Below are 23,600 nucleotides of genomic sequence, written 5' to 3' on the forward strand. Positions count from 1 at the left end.
TACGAGTTCTTTATACTACGTCCCCCGCAGAGGGTTGAAAATTTAGCGGAATATTAATGCAACAAGTATTTGGTATTAAACTTGGGGTGTCGAGTGTCCTCTCAGATCTGCAACAGTTTCACTTTCATGTATCAGGTGTATTTATAGTTGCAACATCACTTCGAGTCCAAACTATTTGGCTTTGGACCAGTTGGATCGCGACTGAAATATTGAAGGCATGCAGCATTTTAAGGAGTTTCTTGTTCCGATGGCCTACTTTAAAGGGGGTGGTGCGATGTTGGTATTCTTGTCCCCATCCTGGGAGCGGAAGCTTGATGAGGGAGAGCTCCAAACTGGGCTGAGAGCCCCCTCTCATGAACTAGCACATGACCAAATGAAGGAATGGCATTTGTTTTGGCACCATAACGGGAGAGGCAGAGCTGCTGCTGAATGCACAGGAGGTGTCAACAGGATAGAGCAGGAATGCAGATGAGGAGGGCTGGATGCATATTTGCATGTATGCCACTTAAATCAAGTGTGAAACCCTGAACTCGACTCGAGTGTTGCTATGGGGAGTCATGATAAAAAAAAAAAAATAAATAAATGTAATGTTAAACAGGAGGCCAGCTGACTGCAGCTGTGTCAGGCTTCAGTGTCTGGGTCCTACGCCCTTCAGATGACTTCCTCCTCAAAGACCACAACAAGTTGTGTGCCTACGCCCTCAAAAACTTAGAAAATGGGCAGGTTTATGACCAGGTGCCCTTACATTGGCCCTACAAAGGGAGTTTTTAATATCAGTGGCAAATGGGTTGATTTAACCTGTTTTAACCACTTGGATCATGTACTGGGTCTAATTTCTTATGGAAATGACACCACTAGCATTTGCTGTGCTGAATTTCTGTCGCACCTCATTTTGTTGACCTGCAGGCTCCGTAGCATCATCCTCTCCTATTGGCTGGAAAGGTTCAAATCTCACCGTTGGGCCACTGAAAGTAACGAGGAGACATGCAGCGGGTGTCTCTTATCTACAGAGCTGCAGATCGTTCCATTCACTGTTTTTGCTAACGAACTCTCATGATATCAGTCATGAGGAAGTTTCAGCAGTTAATGCCACCAGATAAGATCTCATTCTGAGTTTCGAGCTTAAGGGTAACACTTCCAGTGGCATTACCGTAATTAAATACGCTCCTTTATGGTTTTAAGAGCCGTAATTGATGGGCTTCATGATGCTGTCAGATGTCCCTCTGACAGCATCGAATAAATCGCATCATGTCAGAGACTATGTTCGGCCCCAGCTCCTCAGTACATTTCACACGTGTTTAAGCCAACACCCCTTCGTGCCTGAGCTCGTTAGGTGTTCAACAGCAGCTGATGTCTATCAGAAATCCGTCTTTGTCGTGTAATATGCAGCATAAGAGCAAGTAGAGGAAGGAGCCACGAGCAAATGAAGTGCAGTGAAAACGACAGGCCTCAAAGTCTCATAACTCATCTGTCATATGATGTTTACTGGCTCCGGTGTTGTGTCGGGGCTAAAATGCAAAGCCTGCTTTCCTCTTCAGTAAGTGACGAATTAATTGCGTATTACATCATCAAAAGTGCAAGTGATGACTCGGCGTTCTCAGTCATGATCTTCATCAAGCGAAATCACGTCACTGTATGTTCTGCTGATGCACATCTTCCATTGGGTGTTTACTTTTGTTTGCGTTAAAAACAGATTATCAGCGGCTGATGACGGTGGCGGAGAGCATCACAGCCTTAATGTTCCCCTTCCAGTGGCAGCACGTGTACGTCCCCATTCTGCCCGCCTCCCTGCTCCACTTCCTGGATGCTCCTGTCCCCTATCTCATGGGCCTCCACTCAAACGGGCAGGATGACCGCACCAAGCTGGAGCTGCCGCAGGAGGTACAGACTCATGCAGTATCGTGTTCCTTGTGTTTGAGTTAAGTACAGGTTTAGCATCCGGGCTTGTGAGGGAAAACTTCCTTTTAGGGCTGCAATTAGGTGGGTGTAAAAAAAAAAAAGATAAATAAATGCAGCTATTTTCATCACTTGAAAAGGATCCCCTGTGTTAGCTTGTTTAAAAATGAGAAAATATCACACGTACGCTTGGGATTTTTATGTTTGAATTATTAACATTCAGAACGAGCTGTTGTCCAAAGCATTTGTTGTGCCGCTGACACAAACCTTAAAGGGAAGACGGCTTTTTCTTCCTCTGTCTTCCAGCATTTTGTAGTGTCTTTGGGGTGTATAGTGACTCCAGATAATTTGAACCCAAGTCTTTTAATATTTAACCTGCACAGTGCCCTCGATGTACAAGGTTCAAGTCAGTCAGCCGCTGTCTCATCTCAACTTGTTTGACAGCTTATTTGCAGCAATTGCTTTAGTGTCGAAGGTGTGATATAATGTCGAACTGTCAAATCTGCTGTGACGTTAAAAAAGGCTTTCTGATCATATCACTTGTTCAAGTTGTCGGCATTAGTGCCTCCACCGCAGAAAAAAGCCGTTTCCTCTGTTTAGCGTGCGGCGAGTTGAATACATTACGGGTTGTTGTTCATTTTCTCCGTCCTTTTCCTTCTTCCAGGCTAATTTGTGTTTTGTGGACATTGATAATCACTTCATTGAACTGCCGGAGGAGTTGCCCCAGTTTCCCAACAAACTGGAGTTCATTCAGGAGATCTCGGAGGTGCTCATGTCCTTTGGCGTGTCTCCAGAGGGAAATATCCACTCCAGCGGGAGCCAGGCCAAGTACCGGAGCTTCCGATCTGTTGATATGGTGTCTGACAAGCGAAACGGCAACCTGGCCTCGCCGCTCAACTCCTACCTGCTGAGAGAGAACGAAACGATCGCCAGGCTGCAGGCTCTGGTCAAGAGGACAGGTGTCAGCCTGGAGAAGGTGAGAGATGATGTCATCTCATGAATTTGGAATGGGCTGCACAAATGAGGGCGTATCATGTAGCGGGGCTTGATTTATTTATTCATTTATTTTACATAAAGCAAACCGTGCGGCACGTCTTTGACTGGCAAAAATAAAGAAGCTTGACCAACACCGATGACCTGAAGAACTAAAAGTGGAGTCTTAATAGAAGCCATTAGAAAATAAGCAATTAGTTTGAATGCATATGTGTGTAAGAAAATGGATTTTAGCCAACAGGGAAGTAATTCAGCGAAGTTTAGCGATTTTAAGTCTAAATTTCTTAGGTTTTTTTGTACAAAACAATTGTAACACAAGTAGAATTTAAGACCGAATGATTGATTTCTCATATGTCGGTCACTCTGTTTAGCTCGAATGATGTTCGGTAGTGATGGAAAAAGCTGTGAAAAGGGCCCAAACTTTGTGTTCATATTCAAATATTCAACCGGTTTATTTCATCCTCAGTTGTTATCGCTGCAGTAAGACACAAAGAACAAAAGGGGGAGCCTTCCTTCATCCGTCGGGTCTTAATCCTAACTAACAGAAGTTTAGTGTGCAGATGTATCTTTTTTTTCTTCAGATTTTTCCTTATAAATTATTATTTCAGTTGGCGGTTTCTGTGATAGCCGTCCTCCCATCATGTTGATGGAACATGAAGACGTTACAGGGTCGCACAGCAGTGTGGAGTCTTTCTGAGATTCTATCCCCTGCATTACGCCTCCAGTCCTGCACTGAACTGGCAGTGTGAAAAGGCCCATTGACTGCAGTCAGATAACTGCAGCTGTTTGAGCCAACTGTAGTCATTTTCTACATCTTTAGGAGAGTTTCTTGTCACAAAATGCGTGTCTGAAGGCGCTCGACTTCAGACATTGGGCCAACTGCGTTTCAGTGTGCATCTAGTTGGGTAGCCAAACGCCACAATTTGGCTTTGTCCCACACTAAAATAAGGTGATTTGAAGATTATTTACGACCTGTAAAGTTACAAACCAAAACCAACAGTGACGCTAAATGCATAAAAAAAGACAATGAGACCATTAACCTAAGAGCTGCTGCTAGATATTTCACAGCCAGATGACAGACTTAACGGACACTGACTGTCGTTGACGCCTGCACGCTCTCTTATCCATTTTTAGCATTTTGCAAATGGTAAATTCCATAATGAAAAGGCTCACTGCATGTATGGATGTTTGAGCTGGTCTCTATGTGTACAATCTAATCAGCTTAGGCACTTGTGGGCAGCATTAGCTCTCCTTAAACTGCTTATCACATCATCAGCTGCATGTAGTTCACCAGCCACAAGGTCACACCGTATGTGTAAATATTCTTGTCTAAACTGCGTTACAGAAACAAAGCAGTGATTTTAAAAACTCTCCTGGGTGGTGTGAACAGCTTTTCAGGTTCTACACGGAGGCAGGTCTGTGCTGTTGTAGCCCCCTCGACACCGTCCAGCAGACATGCTAAAAAAAAGAAATATGATGTGGGTCATAAATCCAAAGACCCGTCCTTCACTTCCTTTCCCATGACCCTGCAGCTTCATCAGCAGCCTGCGATGGCACATAACGGGACTCGAACCAAAGCTACCTTTCTCCCTCTTCTCTTTATCAGACTTCCCTCTAAAGCCTTCCTCCCCTTTCTTTATGGTTTTATTCGTGATTTGCACTTGATCAAAACCGGCAGCAATACGAGTGGCGTTATTTTTAATGTTTGTGCACATCAGCTGGAGGTGAGAGAGGACGCCAGCAGCAACAAGGACGCTCGGGCTCAGTGTGATGAGGAGGAGCTGAAGATGCACCAGCTCAACATCCAGGTGCGCGAGGTCTTCGCCAACCGGTTCACCCAGATGTTCGCCGATTATGAGGTGTTCGTCATCCAGCCCAGCCACGACAAAGAGTCCTGGTTCACCAATCGAGACCAGATGCAGAACTTTGACAAGGTAGATTGCTTTGGATGCTGCAGTAACTGCAGTATTATACGACACCCAATGCCACCCTTTGAATTTCTGTCTGTGCGCAGGCCTCCTTCCTGTCGGACCAGCCAGAACCCTACCTGCCCTTCCTGTCACGTTTCTTGGAGACCCAGATGTTTGCCTCCTTCATCGACGGCAAGATTCTCTGTCACGATGACGAGGAGAAGGAGCACACGCTGAGGGTGTTTGACGCCCGCGTGGATAAGATCCGCATGCTGAACGTCCGCACGCCAACGCTGCGCACCTCCATGTACCAAAAATGCACCAACATCGAAGAAGCAGGTAAGGCTTGAAGATCAGTCCGGTGCATTTTGAAGAGCTTCGTCTTAGAGAAATGAAAGCAAGCGACCCAAAAAAAGGTGTTTGATTAAACCTCTCTTGTACTTTTCATGTTAAAGTTAAAAATGAAAGAAAGACCTTAGAAATCCCGTTCAACTCATTTGATTGGCTGTCAGAATTTCTGGCAAACATGGAGGTTTGTTCTCTCTTGGTAACTGACCACAGCTGATGACTTGAAGCAAGCAGTCGGAATGGGTGATGATGAGTATTTATTGTTGCTTCTCCTCTGTTTTCATCTATTTCTTAGCCTTTCATATATATATATGAGGCATCCTTGTTGAAGTCGTTTTAATTCATTTCACCTCGTGGTGTCTTTTGTTAACACGGCCCAGCCTGTATGTGGGCGGGCTGTTGATGAGGCATTGGATGTCACCGTCTAAAGCGGCATTTAGGGAGGACTCTTGGCTGGTTTCTTTGAGGAAAAAGTCTATTCTGGGCTTTTGTTCTGTTGCCTCTTTTGGCTCTGCGGGTGCTTTGCAGGAAGTGGTTCTTTTTGTCTTTTTGATCTCAAGATGTCCTCTTTTCTTCAGTCGTCAAGCTTCGAATTGAATAAACGTAGTCATCATCATTCAGATTATTCAGTCTTGAGAAAACCAGAGAAAAGTGGGCAGATGATTGATGAAAAGACAAAGAAAACCCAAATTACTCTGCCTCCTACCATGAGATGCATAGAGTGGACCGATCGACGTGTTTCCTCCTTTTACTGATGCTTTACTTGAAAGGATGAACACGGTAAACACTGCTTAAAATCGGCCCCATAACAGTTAATATGTGGAAATAGATGTTTGGACAACATGTAGGATTCATGACCAGGTGTAAACTGTGATGGTTTATAGTTAGATTTTGCACAAACCCGGTATGGTCGCTGTTTTGGCTCGCGGGAGCGGTGTTGATGACATCACTGTGTCGTGCCGGCCATATATAGTGCTGCGAGTCGATGCACCGGTAGGAGCAATCTTCTCCGTCACAGAGGTGTCGCTGCTCCGTGAAGTTTATCGCTAACTACTCTACAACGACAAAAGTGGAGAAGAAAACAATGCAGGAAGAGTAGCACTGCCATCGATGATCAGCATTCTCACCTCTGCTTACATAAGAGCTGATGAGCCTACGGAAGTTACAATTTCAATAGGTGTGTTTACCACCATTATCGTCTGACATAGTACTTAGAATATTGTTGTCGAGCTTTTAAGTGTGTTGTGTTACCTTTTCTTTGTTAGTTTGTTATGAAATAGCGTGCTTCAGTGGACACACCGTGGAATTATCGTTGCCTTTCAGGCTTTCGCGCATCTCTCCCGCAGCTTCTTCCACGCACTCTTCCAGAACTCTCCCTCTCTCTCCGTCCACCACTTATGGGAGATGACGTGGTCCTTCTGCTGTTTCAGCAGAAGCGTGAGCGACGCGTCGGCTGTAAAACAAGCTCGAGACCATGCTGCTTTGCTTGGGATTTAAAGCATTGTGCTTTTAGATTGAATGGAACTGATGAATGTGTCTCCTCTGCAGAGAAAGCCATTGAGATGAGGGTGTTAAAGATTGACCACACCGCCCTGCACCCCCACCTGCTGGACATGAAGATCGGTCAGGGCCGCTACGAGCAGGGTTTCTTCCCCCGACTGCAGTCAGACGTGCTCTCCACTGGGCCCACCAGCAACAAGTGAATACGTCACATTATCGGGATTCATTTCAGTTTGAAGGAAAAACCTGCTCTGTAATTAACTTGAGCTTGAAGCTGATCAGAGGTGTGTTGCTTTGTGCCACAGATGGGCAAAGAGAAGTGCTCCTGCTCAGTGGAGGAGGAGGGATCGACAGAAGCAACACACTGAGCACCTTTATTTAGACAATGACCAGAGAGAGGTGAGAGATCCCCACAGAGGCTCCTCCTCACATCTCATTCATACAGACTGCCTGAGCTATGTTGTCATTGCTCATTTTGTCTTCTGTTTATTTGCTTTATTTTGACTTGTCTTGTCTGCCCCCCCCCCACCTGCTCTTACACATCTGGTCTGTGTGATTTTCTTTTTTTTTTGTTTTTTGTCTCTGTTTCTCTGCCTTTCTCGCACTCACGCTTACACACTCTCAGCATGTTGAGTGTTTGTTTCCGGAGCTGCAGCTCCTGCTGTTTCTTGACTACTACTGGACTCTGCAGTCCTTCAAGCCCTGTCTAAAGTCGGTGACTGTGGACGTGGTATGTGTTGGTAGACCGCAGACCACACATGTGGCCTTTACCTCCCTCTGCCTCCTCTACCTTCAGCAGCTGAGCTGTAGCAGATAGTCCATGTCACTTTGCTAAAACAGATTTTAGTCCATGTCAGTGAACCCTGCAACTGCTCTGTTTGGTTGTGATTACTAGTTCTTGTTTTACCGACTCATTCGGGTTTATTGTTTAGTCTCACTTGTCGACCACAAGCTGACAACAGTGAAGACAACTAAGACTGTAGAACAAACTGTGACTAAACGCTCGTGGTTCTGGTATCTCAGCTCTGAGGCTTCACCAGCTGTAGTTAGACCCTTGTAAATGTTGCAGCTTTTACTCAGGACATGAGCTACGTCCTGGGACAGAATATGTCTTACATTTGCTCTATCTTTTGTCAGAAGTACATCCAGGAAGCCCGAAACTTGGGAACTACCATCAGACAGCCTAAACTGTCCAACCTGTCACCTTCTGTCATCGCTCAGACGAACTGGAAATTTGTTGAAGGCTTGCTGAAGGAGTGCAGGAACAAGGTCGGTGTTTGACTTTGCTCTGGTTCATCAGTTCTGCTGTGCCACATTGGATCATTTGAATAAGGCCATCACGGTGTTTATACATGCGTTTTGCATGCTTGTGTAAAGTTAAATCTGTGCTATTTAAAGCTACAGCTGTCTACTTGTTATAGTCTAAAAGCCATTAAAAGCGGTTGTTTATTTGCGTTTATTTGCTCGTAAGCTGGATGCGATGGGAGCGCGTTTGAGTGCCATCGTTCTTTTTGAGGCGCCTGCGGTTTTCATGATGGCAAATGGTGATAACTTTTTATCAATACTAAGTTTTGAGCTCTCAAAAGGTGTCTTGAAATATTCTGCGTTTCTCTCCGGTTCAGAAGCTGCAAACACGGACGATTTTTTTCAGTTTGATATTTTTCAAACTCTGCCGAGTAGGCTTTAAAAAGCCTTTTTAAAGGGGGTCTAGGTCGGAGTGGGTTAATGTATGAAGGTTACTGCTTTAATAAAGAAAAATAGCCTTTAGAACAAACTGATTTATGACTATTTCCTGGTTGGCCTAAACAGTTTCTTTCATTTTTATAAAAATGTACTGTTTAAACCAACAGTAAATGGCTCAAGGCCACAAAAAAAAGGTACGTATTCATTCAAAGAAATGGCAATAAAGCACTGGAATACTGTAAAAATAAAGCGCGTTACTTTTCCTGCCACAGAAAAGTGAATATAGGGGCATGGCTCATCTGAACAAAATAAAGCTCCAGTGTTATTATTTTGGTTTATTTGATCAATGATGTGTGCTCGTTTTGTTTTATCTCTGCAGACAAAGCGTATGTTAGTGGAGAAGATGGGTCGGGAGGCTGTGGAGTTGGGTCACGGAGAGGTTAGCATCACGGGGGTCGAGGAGAACACTCTTATTGCGAGCCTCTGTGACCTGTTGGAGAGGATCTGGAGCCACGGGCTGCAGGTTAAACAGGTCAGGACAAAAAAATCGAGCTGTTCATTCTGAACAACGGTCACATTGCGCGTCATCCAACGCCAACAGCGAGATGACGTGTGTTTCTCTGAGCACATAATGGCACTGCCGTGTGTTTTCTCTTTTAGGGTAAGTCTGCCTTGTGGTCCCACCTGCTGCACTATCAGGACAGCAAAGAGAAGAAGAGTGCAACCCCCGGCGGTTTGGGACCTCCAGGTAAATCCTGGCATCATTTCACTGACTGATCTCGATCAGTTTACTGATGGGTGACATTGCACACGATGACACTTTGTTTGTTGTAATCAGGCTTCATTCATGACACTGAGAGACGGAAATCTGACGGCGGTGGATCAGCCATGCCCCCTCTTAGAATCTCCCTGATCCAGGACATGAGGTGAGAAACACTGTGAACATCGGTGAAAGAATAATGGAGACTTATTGCCCGTTAATGTCACTGTAGGAATGTGCAGTAGTTTTAGGCTTTTGTCAACACTGCCTTAACTTATGTTAGGATAATACTGCCCCCTTGTGGCAGACCTGCAAACCTAACTACTGAAATTATGTTCTTATAACTGATTGGCTCTATGGATCCCAGTAATAGAACCCAGTTTGTTCTTATTTGTAATTTAGATACTTGTATTTATCTTAGCACACATGCAGAGGACAAAGTGCAACAATAAACAAAAAATATTTTGACAAGAATGCAGAATAATTGATGTTTTACATCACATTTGTCTGTTTTGGTTCAGCAACTGAAATATATTCTCTGTTTAAAAAGTGACTATTTTAAAGCTGTCACTATATTGTGAGATTACCGTGTAGCAGCACTTTCCTCTGATTTCTAGATTGAATGTATTAGGTATCTTATGGATTATATTTCCAGAAAGCAATAAAATAAATAATTGAATTTGCAGTGATTTAAAAAGTCTTGTCCTGGCAGGCAAAGCCATATTGTTTCCTAGACTTGTGTGATTCACTCTTGTGCTCACTTAAGTTGTTCTTATCAGTAGAATAATAAATCAAAGTAATTATCAACAAGTATTTCAGAGCCTAAGACTTACAGAAACACAATAAATCTACATAAAAAAACCACAAACTTTTGTTACATCACACGTTTTACTGTTTTTTACTGTTATTTATCTCAAGAACAAAAGTATGAAGTGATCCTGCCGTAATGTCCACTGTGACTGACATTCTTTTCTAAATGAACTAAAGCATTAAACCATCCAGTAAACCACTTTAATACAGACTATAAACTGAATATTTCATATCAAAAGTAACAAAAGTTTAAAAAAATGGTGAGATATGCAAATATGGTCAAAGAGGAGGCAGCGTGCAGCTGAAGTTGCTCCACACACACGATGTGACCACTCCAGCCCCCGAGGCCCAACCTGGTGCTTGAACTGACGCAAATGTGCTTTTCTTGACTGAACAATGAGTGTCCCGTGCACCTGCATGCCTCAGCATCTGCGTGCCTGTGATGACAGCCCGCGCTGTCGCGTTACCTACTTCTGCCAGCCAGGGCTGGGGGGGGGGGTCTGGGCTTGCATGTAGAAGACGTCGGGTGGGACTGTGTGTAGCACCGTGTTACTTCCAGCCTAATTACCAGACCCCCCACCAGCCTGACTGAGAGGGCAGGAGGGGGAGGGGGGAGGGTGTCACTTCAAGACACAAACGCACAGCTATGCTCTGTTGAAAGATGGACCCTCCCCCGCTTTCATGTAAACATCTGACAGCCCGACCATAAACTCACTCTGGCCCAGACGTTGGCCTCCTGTAATGACTTTAAACAATCAGTTCAAAAGAAGTCCTATAACTGTGGGAAGAGCTAATAATAACAGCGCAAAAACTACATGTTTCTTGCTGTTGCCATGGAGACAACCGGTGTAGAAATCTGGGTTACTCGGTCTGAGCGAGGGAGGACACGGGGAGGGGGAAGGAGGGTGGAGGAGGAGACGTGGTGGGCGTATGGCACAGGTGGAGTGGAAGGGAATGTGTCTGGACATCAGAGACATGATAGTGGCTCGCAGCGATGACAGGCGACCGACACGCACACTCTGGGAGCCCGCTGTGGTTAAAATACCACACCGAGGCAAACTGGGACTTCTCTTTGGTCTAACGCCGAAAACAGCAGGGTGGTGTTGGACTCGGACACTATAAGTAATGAAGTTGTTTGCAGCCTCAGAGAAACACTCGTCATACCGAAGTCTCTCATGTTATTAGGAGATTTACACAGATTTCACATTTGTTGTCAACAGTTTTCATATCTGATGTGTATTTTTTCCTTGATAAGTAGCTAAAATGAACTTGTTGGAGTAGTTTAATATCTATGTGAATTAAATATTGTTTTGCTGATAGAAGGCAACACATGTCACTTTGCTTTCTGAGATTGAGTGAGGTCCATTATTCACTATTTTGGACAAGAAAAAGATGTAATGACGTATGAATTTATAAACAACCCTGTGTGTTAGCCTGTATAAATGGACTTTAATCAATAAACCAGAGGTGTTTTATCACTCCTATTATGATTTTATCCTCATATAAGTTTCCTCATCTTTGCTTTGTGCTCTAATTTCTCTCCCCTGCTGATCTCAGAACCTGTTTGTTTTCTCTTCTTTTCAGACACATTCAGAATATAAGTGAGATCAAGACAGACGTGGGCAAAGCCAGAGCCTGGGTCCGCCTCTCGATGGAGAAGAAGCTGCTTTCCAGACACCTGAAGCAGCTGCTCTCAGACCACGAGCTTACAAAGTGAGCAGAGCAACACGCTGCCGCAGTTTCAGTGAGACTGCGACGCTGTGACTTTGTTCTCGGTTTGACCTTCTATCTCTGCTTGTGCAGGAATGCCTGTCTCGTGTGTAATCTAGACATTTATAATACATTAAGCGGCGCATTGTCGTCCGCACGGCATTAATGATTCACAGCCTCGTTCATAATTGATATTTAAGTGGTAAAATGCGTTCGGGGGGGGGGGTCTGTCTGTCTGTCTGTCTGCCTGCCTGCCTTTATGACCTCATGGTGTCACCACGTCTATCAAAGACTGAACACTTTGTTGCACTTTGTTGTCCATTTGCCCCAGTTTGATCTTCGGTCCTGCAACGAATGCAGCTGATGAAAACAGTTCTGTTTTTTTGAAAAAAAAAATAAAACAAAAGTTGCAGGCCGGGTGATGATGGTTTATTATTCCTTCCTTTCAGAAAACTGTACAAGCGCTACGCCTTCCTGCGCTGTGATGATGAGAAGGAGCAGTTCCTTTACCACCTCCTGTCCTTTAATGCTGTGGATTACTTCTGTTTCACCAACGTCTTCACCACCATCAGTGAGTGATGCTTTAACGCCGGTCTGACTGCACAGCCCACAAACCACCATTTTCCCCCACAAACCTTTTGTTTTTAAACATTTCTTTTCTCCCTGTCTCTCCCAGTGATCCCCTATCACGTAGTGGTTGTTCCCAGTAAGAAGCTGGGTGGCTCCATGTTCACAGCCAACCCCTGGGTTTGTGTTTCTGGTGAGCTGGCAGAGACCGGAGTCCTGCAGGTGCCCAGAAACACCCTGGAGATCACTTTTGAGGTTTGTCTTAATTCTGTTCTGAACGACAGTTCCAGTGTGGGTTTCTTTGCTTGTCGTTGACTTATCAATGATCACAATAACTACAATGACAATGCTACAATAAAGTTTTCTATATCACACGCATTTCACAGAATCCACTTCAAAGGGGAGCAGTACAGCTGTCTATTACACCTGTATAACAGCTCTAGAGTCAGTTATGCTACACGCACATAGCTGCCACCCGGAGCTCGGTTTTGGCTGAGGCTTCCAGTCTACTTTTCTTCCTTTAACACCCTTGACAACAGTGCTTGTGTCATGAGCTCCAAAATGCAGATGGCCAGCTTAACACGGCCTCTAAACGCAGCGAAAGCAGAGCGCAGTCAGCAGAGGCTTTGCCTTCTGTGTAGTGACAGTTTAACGGGGCGAGAAACACGAGTCAGTAAGAGCCAGCTATGTAACCCACAGCGTTACTTCACAGTACAGCTGAAAGTGGGAGTGAAAAAGTGCCTCGTTTCTCAGAAAATCATGCTTCTAGCGTCGTGTTTAAAACGGACAACTCGGATGATCATTTCAACTCTCACCATGCTTCAAAAGAAGTTGGTTGAAGTGACGGTTAAAACCTTCATCATCTGAATTATTTTCTTTCTCTTTAGTCAAATTACAGACGAGCATAAAGACCAGAACTGTGCAAATGACAATAACCTCGTCCTAAAACAGCGTGACCTTCTTTTGGTTTGGGTGTTTGACATCCATGTGGTTCCCTCTGTCTCAGTGCCAGAACCTGGGCAAGCTCACCACAGTGCAGATGGGTCACGATAACAGCGGACTCTACGCAAAGTGGCTTGTGGAGTGCGTGATGGTCCGCAACGAGATCACAGGGCACACGTACAAGTAAGCCAGCCTCACAGGGTAAATCTGCCTGGGATTCTTTTGACCGGACAAAAAAAATGAATGCTTGATTCCAGGTTTCCGTGTGGCCGGTGGCTGGGGAAGGGTGTGGATGATGGCAGTCTGGAGAGGATACTGGTGGGAGAGCTGATGACCCCCACCTCTGAGAATGACGAAAGGATGTGCCGCACACCCCCGATGCAGCAGTCTCCGGGGATGATGAGAAGATTTGTTACCATCTCTCCGAGCAGCAAACCAAGTTAGTTTCTCATCGACATAACTATTAGTCATCCATATAAAGTAGACATTTGATTATTCTCTCTTCCAAGCATTGTACAAGGAATAAGTATAAATACCCAAATACCACAAAATTAGAACAAAGACACCATGAATGCATGAATTAGGAAACACAATGACAGACAGATGCAACCCCGGTAAACTGGGTTTTCCCTCCCCGTGTCTTCTTCTGTTGACTCAGAGCATCTCTTTTTTTTTTTCGTATCCAGAGTTAAACACAGGTCAGATCCAGGAGGGAGTGGGAGAGGCCATCAACGGGATTGTGAAGCACTTCCACAAGCCTGAGAAGGAGGTGAGAGACGGCAGTCTAGACAGGCCCAAACATGCAGTTCTATTATTTATCGGAAATGAAGAAAAAGCAGCCGTGTGGCCTCAAAGTCCCTCAGAAGCGGAACGCGGTGTGCATAGATCCAATGGAGGAGAACTGAGGCTGGATTTTGAAAACCTGACTTTTCTTGAATAGTCTCTCTGGCAAGGAAGGACGCCTGTTTATCTCCTTTCTTCAGTGGACTGATATAAAATATCAACACTTGTAATTACTGCACACTAAGCAGGTGGAGCGATACCCTCAGTTCAAAGGAAATGCCCATGAAGGATTCTTTTTAATGCTTGGTAACTTAACTCTTGATCACAGGCTTTAAGAGTCATTCATTTTAGTTCAAGTACAAAGGAATTTTACAGGGGAATCCCCCCCCCCCACCGCTGCTCCACCTCTTTAACAGACCCACAGAACAATGAAGGGTGGCTGCGCCAAACAAAAGATGATAAAGTGCAGTTTCTACTGTGTGTGTGTGTGTGTGTGTGAGACTGTGTCTTTTACTAACGTTACACAGCCATATGTAGTGTTTCTGTCATGTTCCAAACCCATGCTGGTTTGCCCTCATGAGTTTTTACATTCAGTTCACATTTTCAGCGTCATATCGAAAGATGTTGCTGCTTTTATTGAATTCAATGTAAATTATTTGGACGATAGTATTATAATTGGGTAGTTGGAGGGTGTAAAAATGAGTCAAGAAAGGTTTTCCATTCATTTTTTTCATCTGTAAGAAATCAGCGGCTTTTAGTTGAGTTGAAATCGACTCACTGCTTGCGTTTGTTCCGTCCACAGAGAGGCAGTCTGACCCTTCTCCTCTGCGGGGAGTACGGCCTCGTTTGGGCTCTGGAGCAAGTTTTCCAGCACGGTTTTAAATCACCTCGACTCTTTAAAAATGTCTTCATCTGGGACTTTTTGGGTAAGGACCTCAAGCCCTCTCAAACACTTACAACCTGCAGGTATCTCCATGGTGGCTCTGAGGTGCAAAAGAGAATCTTAGGACAAAACACGACAACATTTAACAACATATGAAAAAGATTTAAAAGCGGAACATTTTCAACAGTTCAGCACAGTCGTAGGCTAAATTAAAAGCCTCAAAACGTTGGACTTGACATTCACAGTTTTTGCATCAGACACTACAAGTATTGATAGTATTTAGCAGTCCCTTCAATGCTGGCGTGAATGTTGGAAACGAGTCGATTATTTGTTCACGTGGTCTGAAATGTGAAATGACCACGTCTTTTTTTTTTTTTGGTAATCTTGCTCTTTGACAGAAAAGGCCCAAGTGTACTTTGAAAGTGCAGAGCAGCGGGAGGTGACTCCGGACGAAAACTGGCAAACCAGAGTGCGCCACTTCTGCCGCTTCATGCGCGCCATCAACAGCACGTCCAGAAACATCGGCAAGGACGGAAAGTTCCAGATGCTCGTCTGTCTGGGTGCAAGGTGGGCAGGTCACAGTCACATGTGGTGAACAGCGTTAACCTTTGATTCAGTCATCAGAGTGGGTAACGTGTAACGTGGGGCATCCCTGTTGTGGTGTCACCTGACAGTGATCTGAACATCCAGTGTTGAATTGTTTTACCTTCATTGGCTTCCTGTCCTTTTATAGAATTGATTTTAAACTTTTAATGTTTGTTTTTAAAGCTCTTAACGGCCTCACCCCATCATATTTATCTGAGCTTTTAACTGACCGTAATCCTGGCAGAGCTCTGAGGTCAACAAATCAACTTTTGTTGGAAGTGCCCAGGTCAAAATACAAGCACTTGGGGTGACCGAGCCTTTTCCGTTGCTGCCCCCAGGCTCTGGAATAAGGTCCCCCCCGAGAGGCGTCTTATTTCTGACCGGGGCGTCTTTAAATCTAGGCTAAAAACATATTTATTTCAGATGGCTTTCAATACCCAGTAGTATGGTGACTCTTTTATATTATCTTATTCAATTTTGCTGTATTTTATTTTATTGCGTTTACTGTTATTTTATTGTTTTGTACTTATTCTTTTCTTTATTTATTATCTGATGTAAAGCACTTTGGTACACCGAAATGGATCGTTGTAAAGGGCTGTATAAATAAATTACATCTATATTTACATTTTACCTTTAAATCCTGTGAACGCAGAAGAAGACACAACAGACCACTGGGGATGTGAAGCTTCTTTTTTTGACTCCACTTGTGTCTGTGTCCTCCTCCCTCAGGGATCATTTGCTGCATCACTGGATCGCTCTGTTAGCAGATTGTCCCATCACCAGTCAGATGTACGAGGACGCTGCACTGATTAAAGACCGCTCACTGGTAAACTCTCTGATCAGAGTACTACAGACTCTGCAGGAGTTTAACATCACCCTGGAAGCTTCGCTAGTCAAAGGTGTTGGTATCTAAACCAAACCGCCTTCCACCAGTCGTACCTGAACGGGAAGATCACCGGGGACCACTAAGAGGGGCAACTGAATTTTTTATATGCAGGAACAGACTTGAACAAAGGACATTTTCTGGCTTATACTAAAGCTACTGTCACATTTGCCATATATTGAGTGCAATGAGCCTTTCAAGATACGTTGTTATTTTTATCCTCAAGATGACCATTAGATGTTGAAAATATGTTTTCTATTCTGAACCATGATTTTCACATTATTGATGATGATCTTGTGCTATAATGTTTCACTGAAAGCTAAATATTTTCATTGCTGTTGTGAACTGCTGATAACGGCTCTATTTAAGGGAAAGCGGAGATTAAAAGTGTTAATATATTTTCAGATGAACACAGTATTATTTTGTTAAATCAGTCAAGTTGCTTGCTCTGTTGTCAACTCCAGTTTCAATGTCATAACGCAGAGCTTAAAGCAAATGATGTAGAAGTATGCTTTATAAGTATGTGTATGGCAGGGAGGCTTGTAGAGTGGAAGACGATACACCTACGTAGGAATGAGTAGGCTGATTAGTTTGAGCCTTTTCCTGGCAAAAGTACATGTATGCAAATCTTTTACATGGAATACCTTCAGCAGAGAAAGTGGTCCCTCTTGCATGATATTAAGACAGTGTGGCTCAAACCTGCATCCAGTGATGGACAGTTGGATAAAGGAAAATGCACCAAGTCTTGTGTTCTGGACACAAGTGCTCCAAGAGATGCTTGACCCAGCTTTCCTTGCAAAGTGGATCACAATGACAGCCTTTATGTACATACCTCCAACCAGACTCAACGCCCGCCCTCCCTCTCTCTTCATCAATCCAGCCCTTACACTACATTTACCTGTTTTCTGAACTAAAAACAATGTGATCGTCAGAGTAGACTCTGTGTGTTCAATTTTCACCGATTACCATGTAAGGAGCTAAAAAGACTGCTTCGACTCCCCCCCCCAGGTTTTTTTTAGGTCATCATTGTTCCTTGCTATGCAATATCCATAAGAGAAAATTGAGATATTACTGGGCCATTCTCCGCTTCATACGTTGAACTTTACCGTACGGAATAGGATATTTGATATGTGATGGACTTATTTTCTGTGCCAACAACGTCTGGAATGACCGTGTTGTACTCATCTGTGTACGACCTCCCCTGCCCTTCCCCCTCCACATGAGCATCTTGGGAGATCTATATTTTTCTTTTCCAGTACAGTTGTACATTTATCAACATAGCTGTGTAATGTAGTGTTTACTAAGTGAGCAACAGTGTACAGTGTAAAGATATATTAAAGAATAAAGCATCTGCAATGCGTTACATTGGGCGTTCTTGACTTCAGACTTTATCGGCTCTTCATTAATAGATTTACAGTAAATTATCTGCTGAATGAGCCCTTTTGGCTAAAAAAATTAATTTCTTTTTTTCTTAAAAAGGTGCTGATTTTAGCTCACAAACCGGGAATATTTTAAAGTTAAACTTATTGATTGCAAACTGTGTGTCTAGACAGAAACTGTCCGGTTTCGAGTTTTAGGTAAAAGTTTATTAAATTTGAGAGCAAATGAGTGATTTTATGACAATTTGCAGATAAAACTGATTTACTGTAGTTGTAGGTGTAATCAAAATGGCATTTTCATTAACATTTGGTAGGTTATTTAATATTTACTTAACATTTACTTCAAATGCATACAAGCATAATAGTAAGAATAGCAATGAAATACCTAAATATTTCTCGATACTTGTTAAGTGCTCATATGTATAAATGTATTATAATAAAGCAGTAATTGAACTGAAATGTTCACACATTTATATGGCTTGCTGAATGTGCTTTCTCAGCTGTGAACATGTAAACAAACTCGTTGGCGCCATGTCGAGAGGCTGTTTTTCTTTGAAGCCTAGGGCCAGGTGGTTTATGGGATTTCGAGTATAAAAGCGGGCCGTTCGCAACTCATGGCGGCACCACGGTTTCCCGCTCGTTCACTACGCCTCCCATCATTCATGTCCACCGAGGAGTACGCGACGTCAGCAGTGATTGGTTGAATCTAGGTTCAAACCCAACGGCTGCACTCCTTATATGGTCATTGCATGTTTGGCCTTTCATTCCGGCTTTTTATGCAAATTGTATTCTAATGGACAGCTGTATGCAGTCGTAGTAAGAGCATGCGCAGTGCGTGAAAAGAAGACGGCGAAGATTCAAAGTTTTTGTTCAGTAAGTATACTGTTATTTCCTTTATACAAAAACTACATTTATTTGACTTTTACGAACTAGTTTTGTCTGAGGTTACCAGTCATATTGTTGAGTAGTTGTAGCTTGACGTGTACGTTTCATGCTGTTGCGAGCTAAATGTACAAAGACTTACCGTCTCGACAATGGGATAACGTGGAAGTGAACGAGAGCGTGGCGTGGTACGGTTCGGAGCATCGGCTAGCAATCATGCTAACAGCTAACAACAATGAGCCATATTTGGCGCACTAGCGGGTAAAGTTTGAATTTAAAGGGAAGGCTGGGGTCTTCGTAACTTTGTGTGTTTTATTAAAGATTTAAAACACTTATGAGATGTGTCTAACTGATGATCGAAGTAAATTATTTAGGCACGCATAAGTCCACGAGTCGCTTGGTAGCTTTTTGTTTCTTGACTTCAGAAAGCGCTCCTGCCCGCTTTTTGTTTCGAGTATTTTACCTCGAACAAATCCACGACGTAACAACGTCTGATAACAGACATCTTTGTTGTTTGTCTGTGCATATTGCACTGTTTCCTATCCGTGCATCTTTGTTTTTAAAATAAACTACCTTAACCATAGTTACCGATGGTAAAAACGTTGCTGCATTTGTGGGTGTAACGTCTCTGTAACTGTCCGCACGTTCGTCGCACGAAGAGCTGAAACTTTGGAATCTTGATCCATTTACCATGTTAATGTGCTCCTAAAGTTTTGTTTGTGTGGTAACGCATCGTGTTTCACGCCGTTATAACGTTTGCGTAGCGTCAGTATTGTCTGTTTTGGGCTATTTTGGTGTTCCCGTGACTTGGCTTTAAATTCCTAAATATGCTCGAATATAGTGACTTTTGCTAAATTTAATTAATCTGCTCCGGATGTCTGTGCACTTTGTATTTTTATTGAATACGCTGACACTAAAAGGTGTGTGCTTGAGGGATTTGTTATAATTGTAGGTTAAATGGTTGGCTTGTATCTGTATGTGTGCGTGTAGGGACCGCCCCCTTTCAAGAGTAGAAAGCACAACTGTCTGCAGACATCCATGGTGCTTTTCACTGGGACTGGGACGATTACCAACCGCGTGTTCTTACTTTTTTCAGGGTTCTTTTCTTCTTTCCACACACTGACCAAGAGAGAGAGAGTATGTTTGGCTTTCACAAGTCAAAGATCTACCGGAGTAACGACGGCTGTTGCATCTGCAAAACCAAGTCCTCCAGTTCACGCTTCACAGACAGCAGTCGATATGAGGAGACGTTCAGGCTGTGTTTTGGGTAAAAGCTCATTTGTGTTACAGTCATGAGTGCATGTGAGTGAGGTGTTTGTTTTTAATTTTGTGTACATTTGTTCCATTGATATGTTAAGGCTGTCTGAGGATCGGGTTGGAGACATTTGCAATGCATGTGTTTTACTGGTGAAAAGGTGGAAGAAACTGCCTCATGGCTCCAAGAAGAACTGGAATCATGTAAGTCTTGTCATTATTATATTTTTTTATTTTTTATTAAATGAGTTAAAAGTTGACTTGCTGACAGAATTTGCCTGCTGTATTCAGGTGGTGGATGCCAGAGCTGGTCCAGGTTTTAAGGTGACTAAACCCAAGAAGATCAAGAACAGTGATGGGAAGAAGAAAAGCAAGCTGAAGAAGCTTCACAAGCTAAAGAGACTAAGTAAGTAGTTTAAATAAAAATTTAAGCACTAACATACCAGTTTAGACAGATTTCTTGTACTAGGAAAAACATTTTAGTCTCGACTAATGAGGAATGGTTTCCTATTTTGTAAAAATGTTGTTAATGTTATGTGTTTGCAAATGCTTACAATGTAATTGTGCCTCAATCTCAGTTCAGGCACACATATCTGTTCAGTCTGAAGGAGCTGCCTTGTTTGATGAGTGCAGTGACATCTTGTGGCTCTTTGGGATAGAGCATGCACTGCGACTGCAGTTTCCTTAGGTTACACATTTGGGCTGAAACAAACTGCCAGCGTTTAGACAAATGCGGTTGGTTTGGAACTTGGCAGTTTGAAAGATTTTATTTGCTCTGCAAGACTTTTTGGTGTCTGTTGGGAGGCAAAACATTGTTATTTATTTATTGACGTGAGATTATTTATTTCCCTTTTTTTTAAGTATTTAATTTTAAAGTAAGACAATATTTTTGTTTTAAAAAAAACAACCAACCATCTGAATGCAGATTTAGTTGTCAGTTGAACACTGAGTTTGACAATTATTGCAGTTTTAGTTTGGTCAAATGTGGATCTGTTTCGACTATTTTCTATAATTTTATGGATTATTAAGAGATAATTCGTTCATTGATAATGAACATTTTCAGTACTAGTTACCTTAGTTTTAAAAGTGAACCAGTTGGTAGAGTACTGCGTTGTATTAACTGACTGCGAAAAACTTTCACAAGTCTTGCCTGAAAAGTTATTTAATGGTTTCCAAATAAGTGTCATGGTGGGGCTGAAACGTTTCGTTTTCGTTTTCCAAGCAGACTCGGATGCCCACAGCACGACCTCCAGCGTGTCTCCTGCCCAGTCTCCAAGTTACAGCAACCACTCGGATGATGGCTCAGACATTGAGTCCAAACAAAGACGCTCGACTCCCTCCATCTTCTCTTTCCTGGATCGTTCTTACTGGAAAAGGCAAGACATTGCACACGCCAAACACAGGACAAATCAGTTAAGCTTTTGTCTCTCTTTAAAGGGATGTAACTCAAATTCTCTTTTCTATTTCCTCTTAGGCAAAAGGTGTGTTGCGGGATCGTCTACAAGGGCCGGTTTGGAGAGGTGATTATTGATCCCCGCCTTTTTAAGCCCTGCTGCAGTTCCAAAAATCAGAAGACGCTGACACCCACGCAAGTGGCCACACACTTGCCAGACACGCTTCCTCCGCAGCTTCCAGAAGACATAAAAGAAACCTGGTGAATGCCTTTGTTGAATCCTCCTGTGGGGTTATCCACGGCATCCACCTGGATTTGTCTCCAGTGGCAGACCTCATTTCCACTCACTGTTAGATCAGTTAGGTAGATGTTTGTCTACATAATATGCCCCCACCACCCCTTCTTTTTTTCCTTTTTTTTTTTATATGGGTATTTTTTAACTTTTGTATAGAGTTGAGTTCTTTTGTTTTATAGAAAAAAAAAAAAAAAAAAAAAACTTTGGGCATTAGTGTTATTTATAGGACAAGGAGACAAATTTTGTTGAAATTAAGTTTTTGATTCTGAATTGCTTTAGGTTATTTTTGTATTAAGTGATCAGATTTTTGTAAATATTATTGTCATTTTCTGTCTGGCATATCAGGACTGCTCGGCTTCTTTGGTTCCCTTTTATAATTTGTCAAACTGTAAGTGTGCATATGAAAGACACAAGCTACTTCTAATACCAGCTTTTGTGTGTTTGTGTTGACGTTTCGTCGTATGCTCAATTTGTACAAACAAGTCCGTTTGGTAATTTTTTTTGTTTGTTTGTTTTGGTTTCTTTTAATTTTCAAGTGCACAAATGACTTTTTTCCTAACACCAGGGATCATTAGCACATCTATCCTTCATAAATGTAATGATCTTTTAATATGTATGTAGATATAAGGCATGTTATTCCTCCAACATATACACAATTTAAGTGTGCCACGAGTTTGAGACACTCCGTTTTAATTTGTTCAGCAGTTTGTGCACAATGACATGAGTAGATATGATTAGACCACGCGTGCAGTACATCCCTCTTCGAATGACAAAAGAGAGTTATTTATTTCTTTTGTACAGTCTCCAATGAAATTACATTGCATTTTGAAAAGCTTATTTTTTTCTTCTTCTTTAATGAATTTTGTCAATTTAGTGTTTTGGCTGATGGTATATCCAAATGGGGGGAAAAAAGTAATAAGCAGCAAACCACTACGTTTTAAAGGTGCTGAAAACGCTAAACCGGTTTGATCACTTTTCTCAGACACCTTCCTCCCGAGGTCTGCATCGTTGCAGAAAATCGTGCTCTGCTGAAACAGGTGTAAACTGCAGGGAAAAGTAGACTTGACTGCAGCAGCCATGAGCTGCGACATTCTTACTTCATTTGATTGCTGTCAGGGCCAGGGCTCATTTTAGTCAGGAAAAATGCTCTTGGAGAAACGCATTTGATTGTCATGGTAGTGATTTATCTGTAGAAGCAATTGTCAAAGGTTCAAACTATGCAGACATTTTGAATGTGAGAAATACTATGGGGGCTTTCTGTCTCTTTGGCTATTTAAGCTTTAAGTGACAGATCCTTATTTAACCAAATTGGCTTGTGAACAGCATCAATTTTTTTCAGCAATAATGTTAAATTCTGCTCATAAGTGATTGCCAAGGTATTCTTTTTTTGTGTTTTGTTAAACAATAATGTTCATATTGCACAGTTATTGCCATGGCGCTTACTGTTTCGAATCAATACTGCAGCGATAGCAACGGTTGGTTTTTTTTGTTTTTGTCTTTGTACATTTTGTAACCAAGCTCAAACTAAATCTATGTAAACTGTTCTGCGGCAGGGTAATTAAATGAATGCTGAACATTTTTTTATGATTCTTATTAAAAGGAGATGTGCTGCTTCCTTTTAAGCTGGAAAATAAGCTTGTTTTTTGTCCTTAGGGAGTTGCCATAATGTTGTTGCGAGGTACATTTTGGGGTGTAAGGTGTGCCTTAATGAATTACCTGATCTTTCCATTTTGATTCTTTGTAATTTATATTTATTTATTACACAGCATTTTTAAACTGAAATTTTGAGGTATCTGGTGTCAAGCCTTTCAAAAAGTCTGTTTGAATTTTGTGCACTTCCTTTGAACATGCAATGTTTGTTTTTGTACGCTTTTTTTTTCTTTTATTTTGTATACTGTACCACAAAGTAGATCTGTATAATAAAATGAAATGAAAAAAACATGCCTGTTATATTTATTTTCACCGACTGGTGGCGCGCAAGGGCTACGACACAAACGCATTTCAGCCAATAAAGCAATGCACACGGGTTTTCTGTCCTTATACCTGTCGCTTTTCTGCTAGCTTTTGGACGTGTTATGATACTCTGGCATGCTTTACAACTTAATTTTCTTTAAGGTTTATTTGACTTTTCAGTATTGCAACAT

At 42.5% G+C, this 23,600-nt stretch overlaps 2 protein-coding genes across 4 annotated transcripts in view; both read left to right on the forward strand.

The window, feature by feature from the left end:
- Positions 1-17,616, forward strand: part of dennd5a (DENN/MADD domain containing 5A) — a 30,920-nt gene extending 13,304 nt beyond the window's left edge. For 2 of the 3 annotated variants that reach the window (XM_072380644.1, XM_072380646.1), the window contains 19 exons: positions 1,694-1,881; positions 2,561-2,872; positions 4,608-4,823; positions 4,904-5,138; positions 6,696-6,846; positions 6,953-7,046; positions 7,785-7,916; positions 8,710-8,862; positions 8,991-9,078; positions 9,169-9,256; positions 11,485-11,613; positions 12,060-12,181; positions 12,287-12,432; positions 13,184-13,302; positions 13,377-13,558; positions 13,806-13,888; positions 14,705-14,828; positions 15,184-15,352; positions 16,100-17,616. In XM_072380644.1, the coding sequence (XP_072236745.1) occupies positions 1,694-1,881; positions 2,561-2,872; positions 4,608-4,823; positions 4,904-5,138; positions 6,696-6,846; positions 6,953-7,046; positions 7,785-7,916; positions 8,710-8,862; positions 8,991-9,078; positions 9,169-9,256; positions 11,485-11,613; positions 12,060-12,181; positions 12,287-12,432; positions 13,184-13,302; positions 13,377-13,558; positions 13,806-13,888; positions 14,705-14,828; positions 15,184-15,352; positions 16,100-16,283 (2,915 nt within the window). In that variant the 3' untranslated portion in view covers positions 16,284-17,616. The remainder of the gene's footprint in view (positions 1-1,693; positions 1,882-2,560; positions 2,873-4,607; positions 4,824-4,903; positions 5,139-6,695; positions 6,847-6,952; positions 7,047-7,784; positions 7,917-8,709; positions 8,863-8,990; positions 9,079-9,168; positions 9,257-11,484; positions 11,614-12,059; positions 12,182-12,286; positions 12,433-13,183; positions 13,303-13,376; positions 13,559-13,805; positions 13,889-14,704; positions 14,829-15,183; positions 15,353-16,099) is intronic. The other variant, XM_072380645.1, reaches the window with a different exon arrangement.
- Positions 17,617-18,416: 800 nt separating this feature from the next.
- sinhcafl (SIN3-HDAC complex associated factor, like) lies at positions 18,417-22,357 on the forward strand. Its single transcript, XM_072380625.1, has 6 exons — positions 18,417-18,505; positions 19,611-19,781; positions 19,873-19,972; positions 20,060-20,174; positions 20,994-21,144; positions 21,243-22,357. The coding sequence occupies exons 2-6, from the start codon at positions 19,654-19,656 to the stop codon at positions 21,424-21,426; spliced, it is 678 nt and encodes a 225-aa protein (XP_072236726.1). The 5' UTR covers positions 18,417-18,505; positions 19,611-19,653; the 3' UTR covers positions 21,427-22,357.
- The last annotated feature ends 1,243 nt before the right edge of the window (positions 22,358-23,600 follow it).

The sequence above is a fragment of the Leuresthes tenuis genome, unplaced genomic scaffold (assembly GCF_036924035.1).
Source record: "Leuresthes tenuis unplaced genomic scaffold, fLeuTen1.0.hap1 SCAF_2, whole genome shotgun sequence".
Classification (NCBI taxonomy): Eukaryota; Metazoa; Chordata; class Actinopteri; order Atheriniformes; family Atherinopsidae; genus Leuresthes; species Leuresthes tenuis.

What these genes read in the sequence shown, in the direction of transcription:
- sinhcafl (XM_072380625.1), top strand. Translation starts at nt 19,654, where the DNA reads ATGTTTGGCTTTCACAAGTCAAAGATCTACCGGAGTAACGACGGCTGT. An exon ending in ACGTTCAGGCTGTGTTTTGG is followed by an intron (nt 19,782 to 19,872) that starts GTAAAAGCTCAT and finishes TGATATGTTAAG; the next exon opens with GCTGTCTGAGGATCGGGTTG. An exon ending in CCAAGAAGAACTGGAATCAT is followed by an intron (nt 19,973 to 20,059) that starts GTAAGTCTTGTC and finishes TGCTGTATTCAG; the next exon opens with GTGGTGGATGCCAGAGCTGG.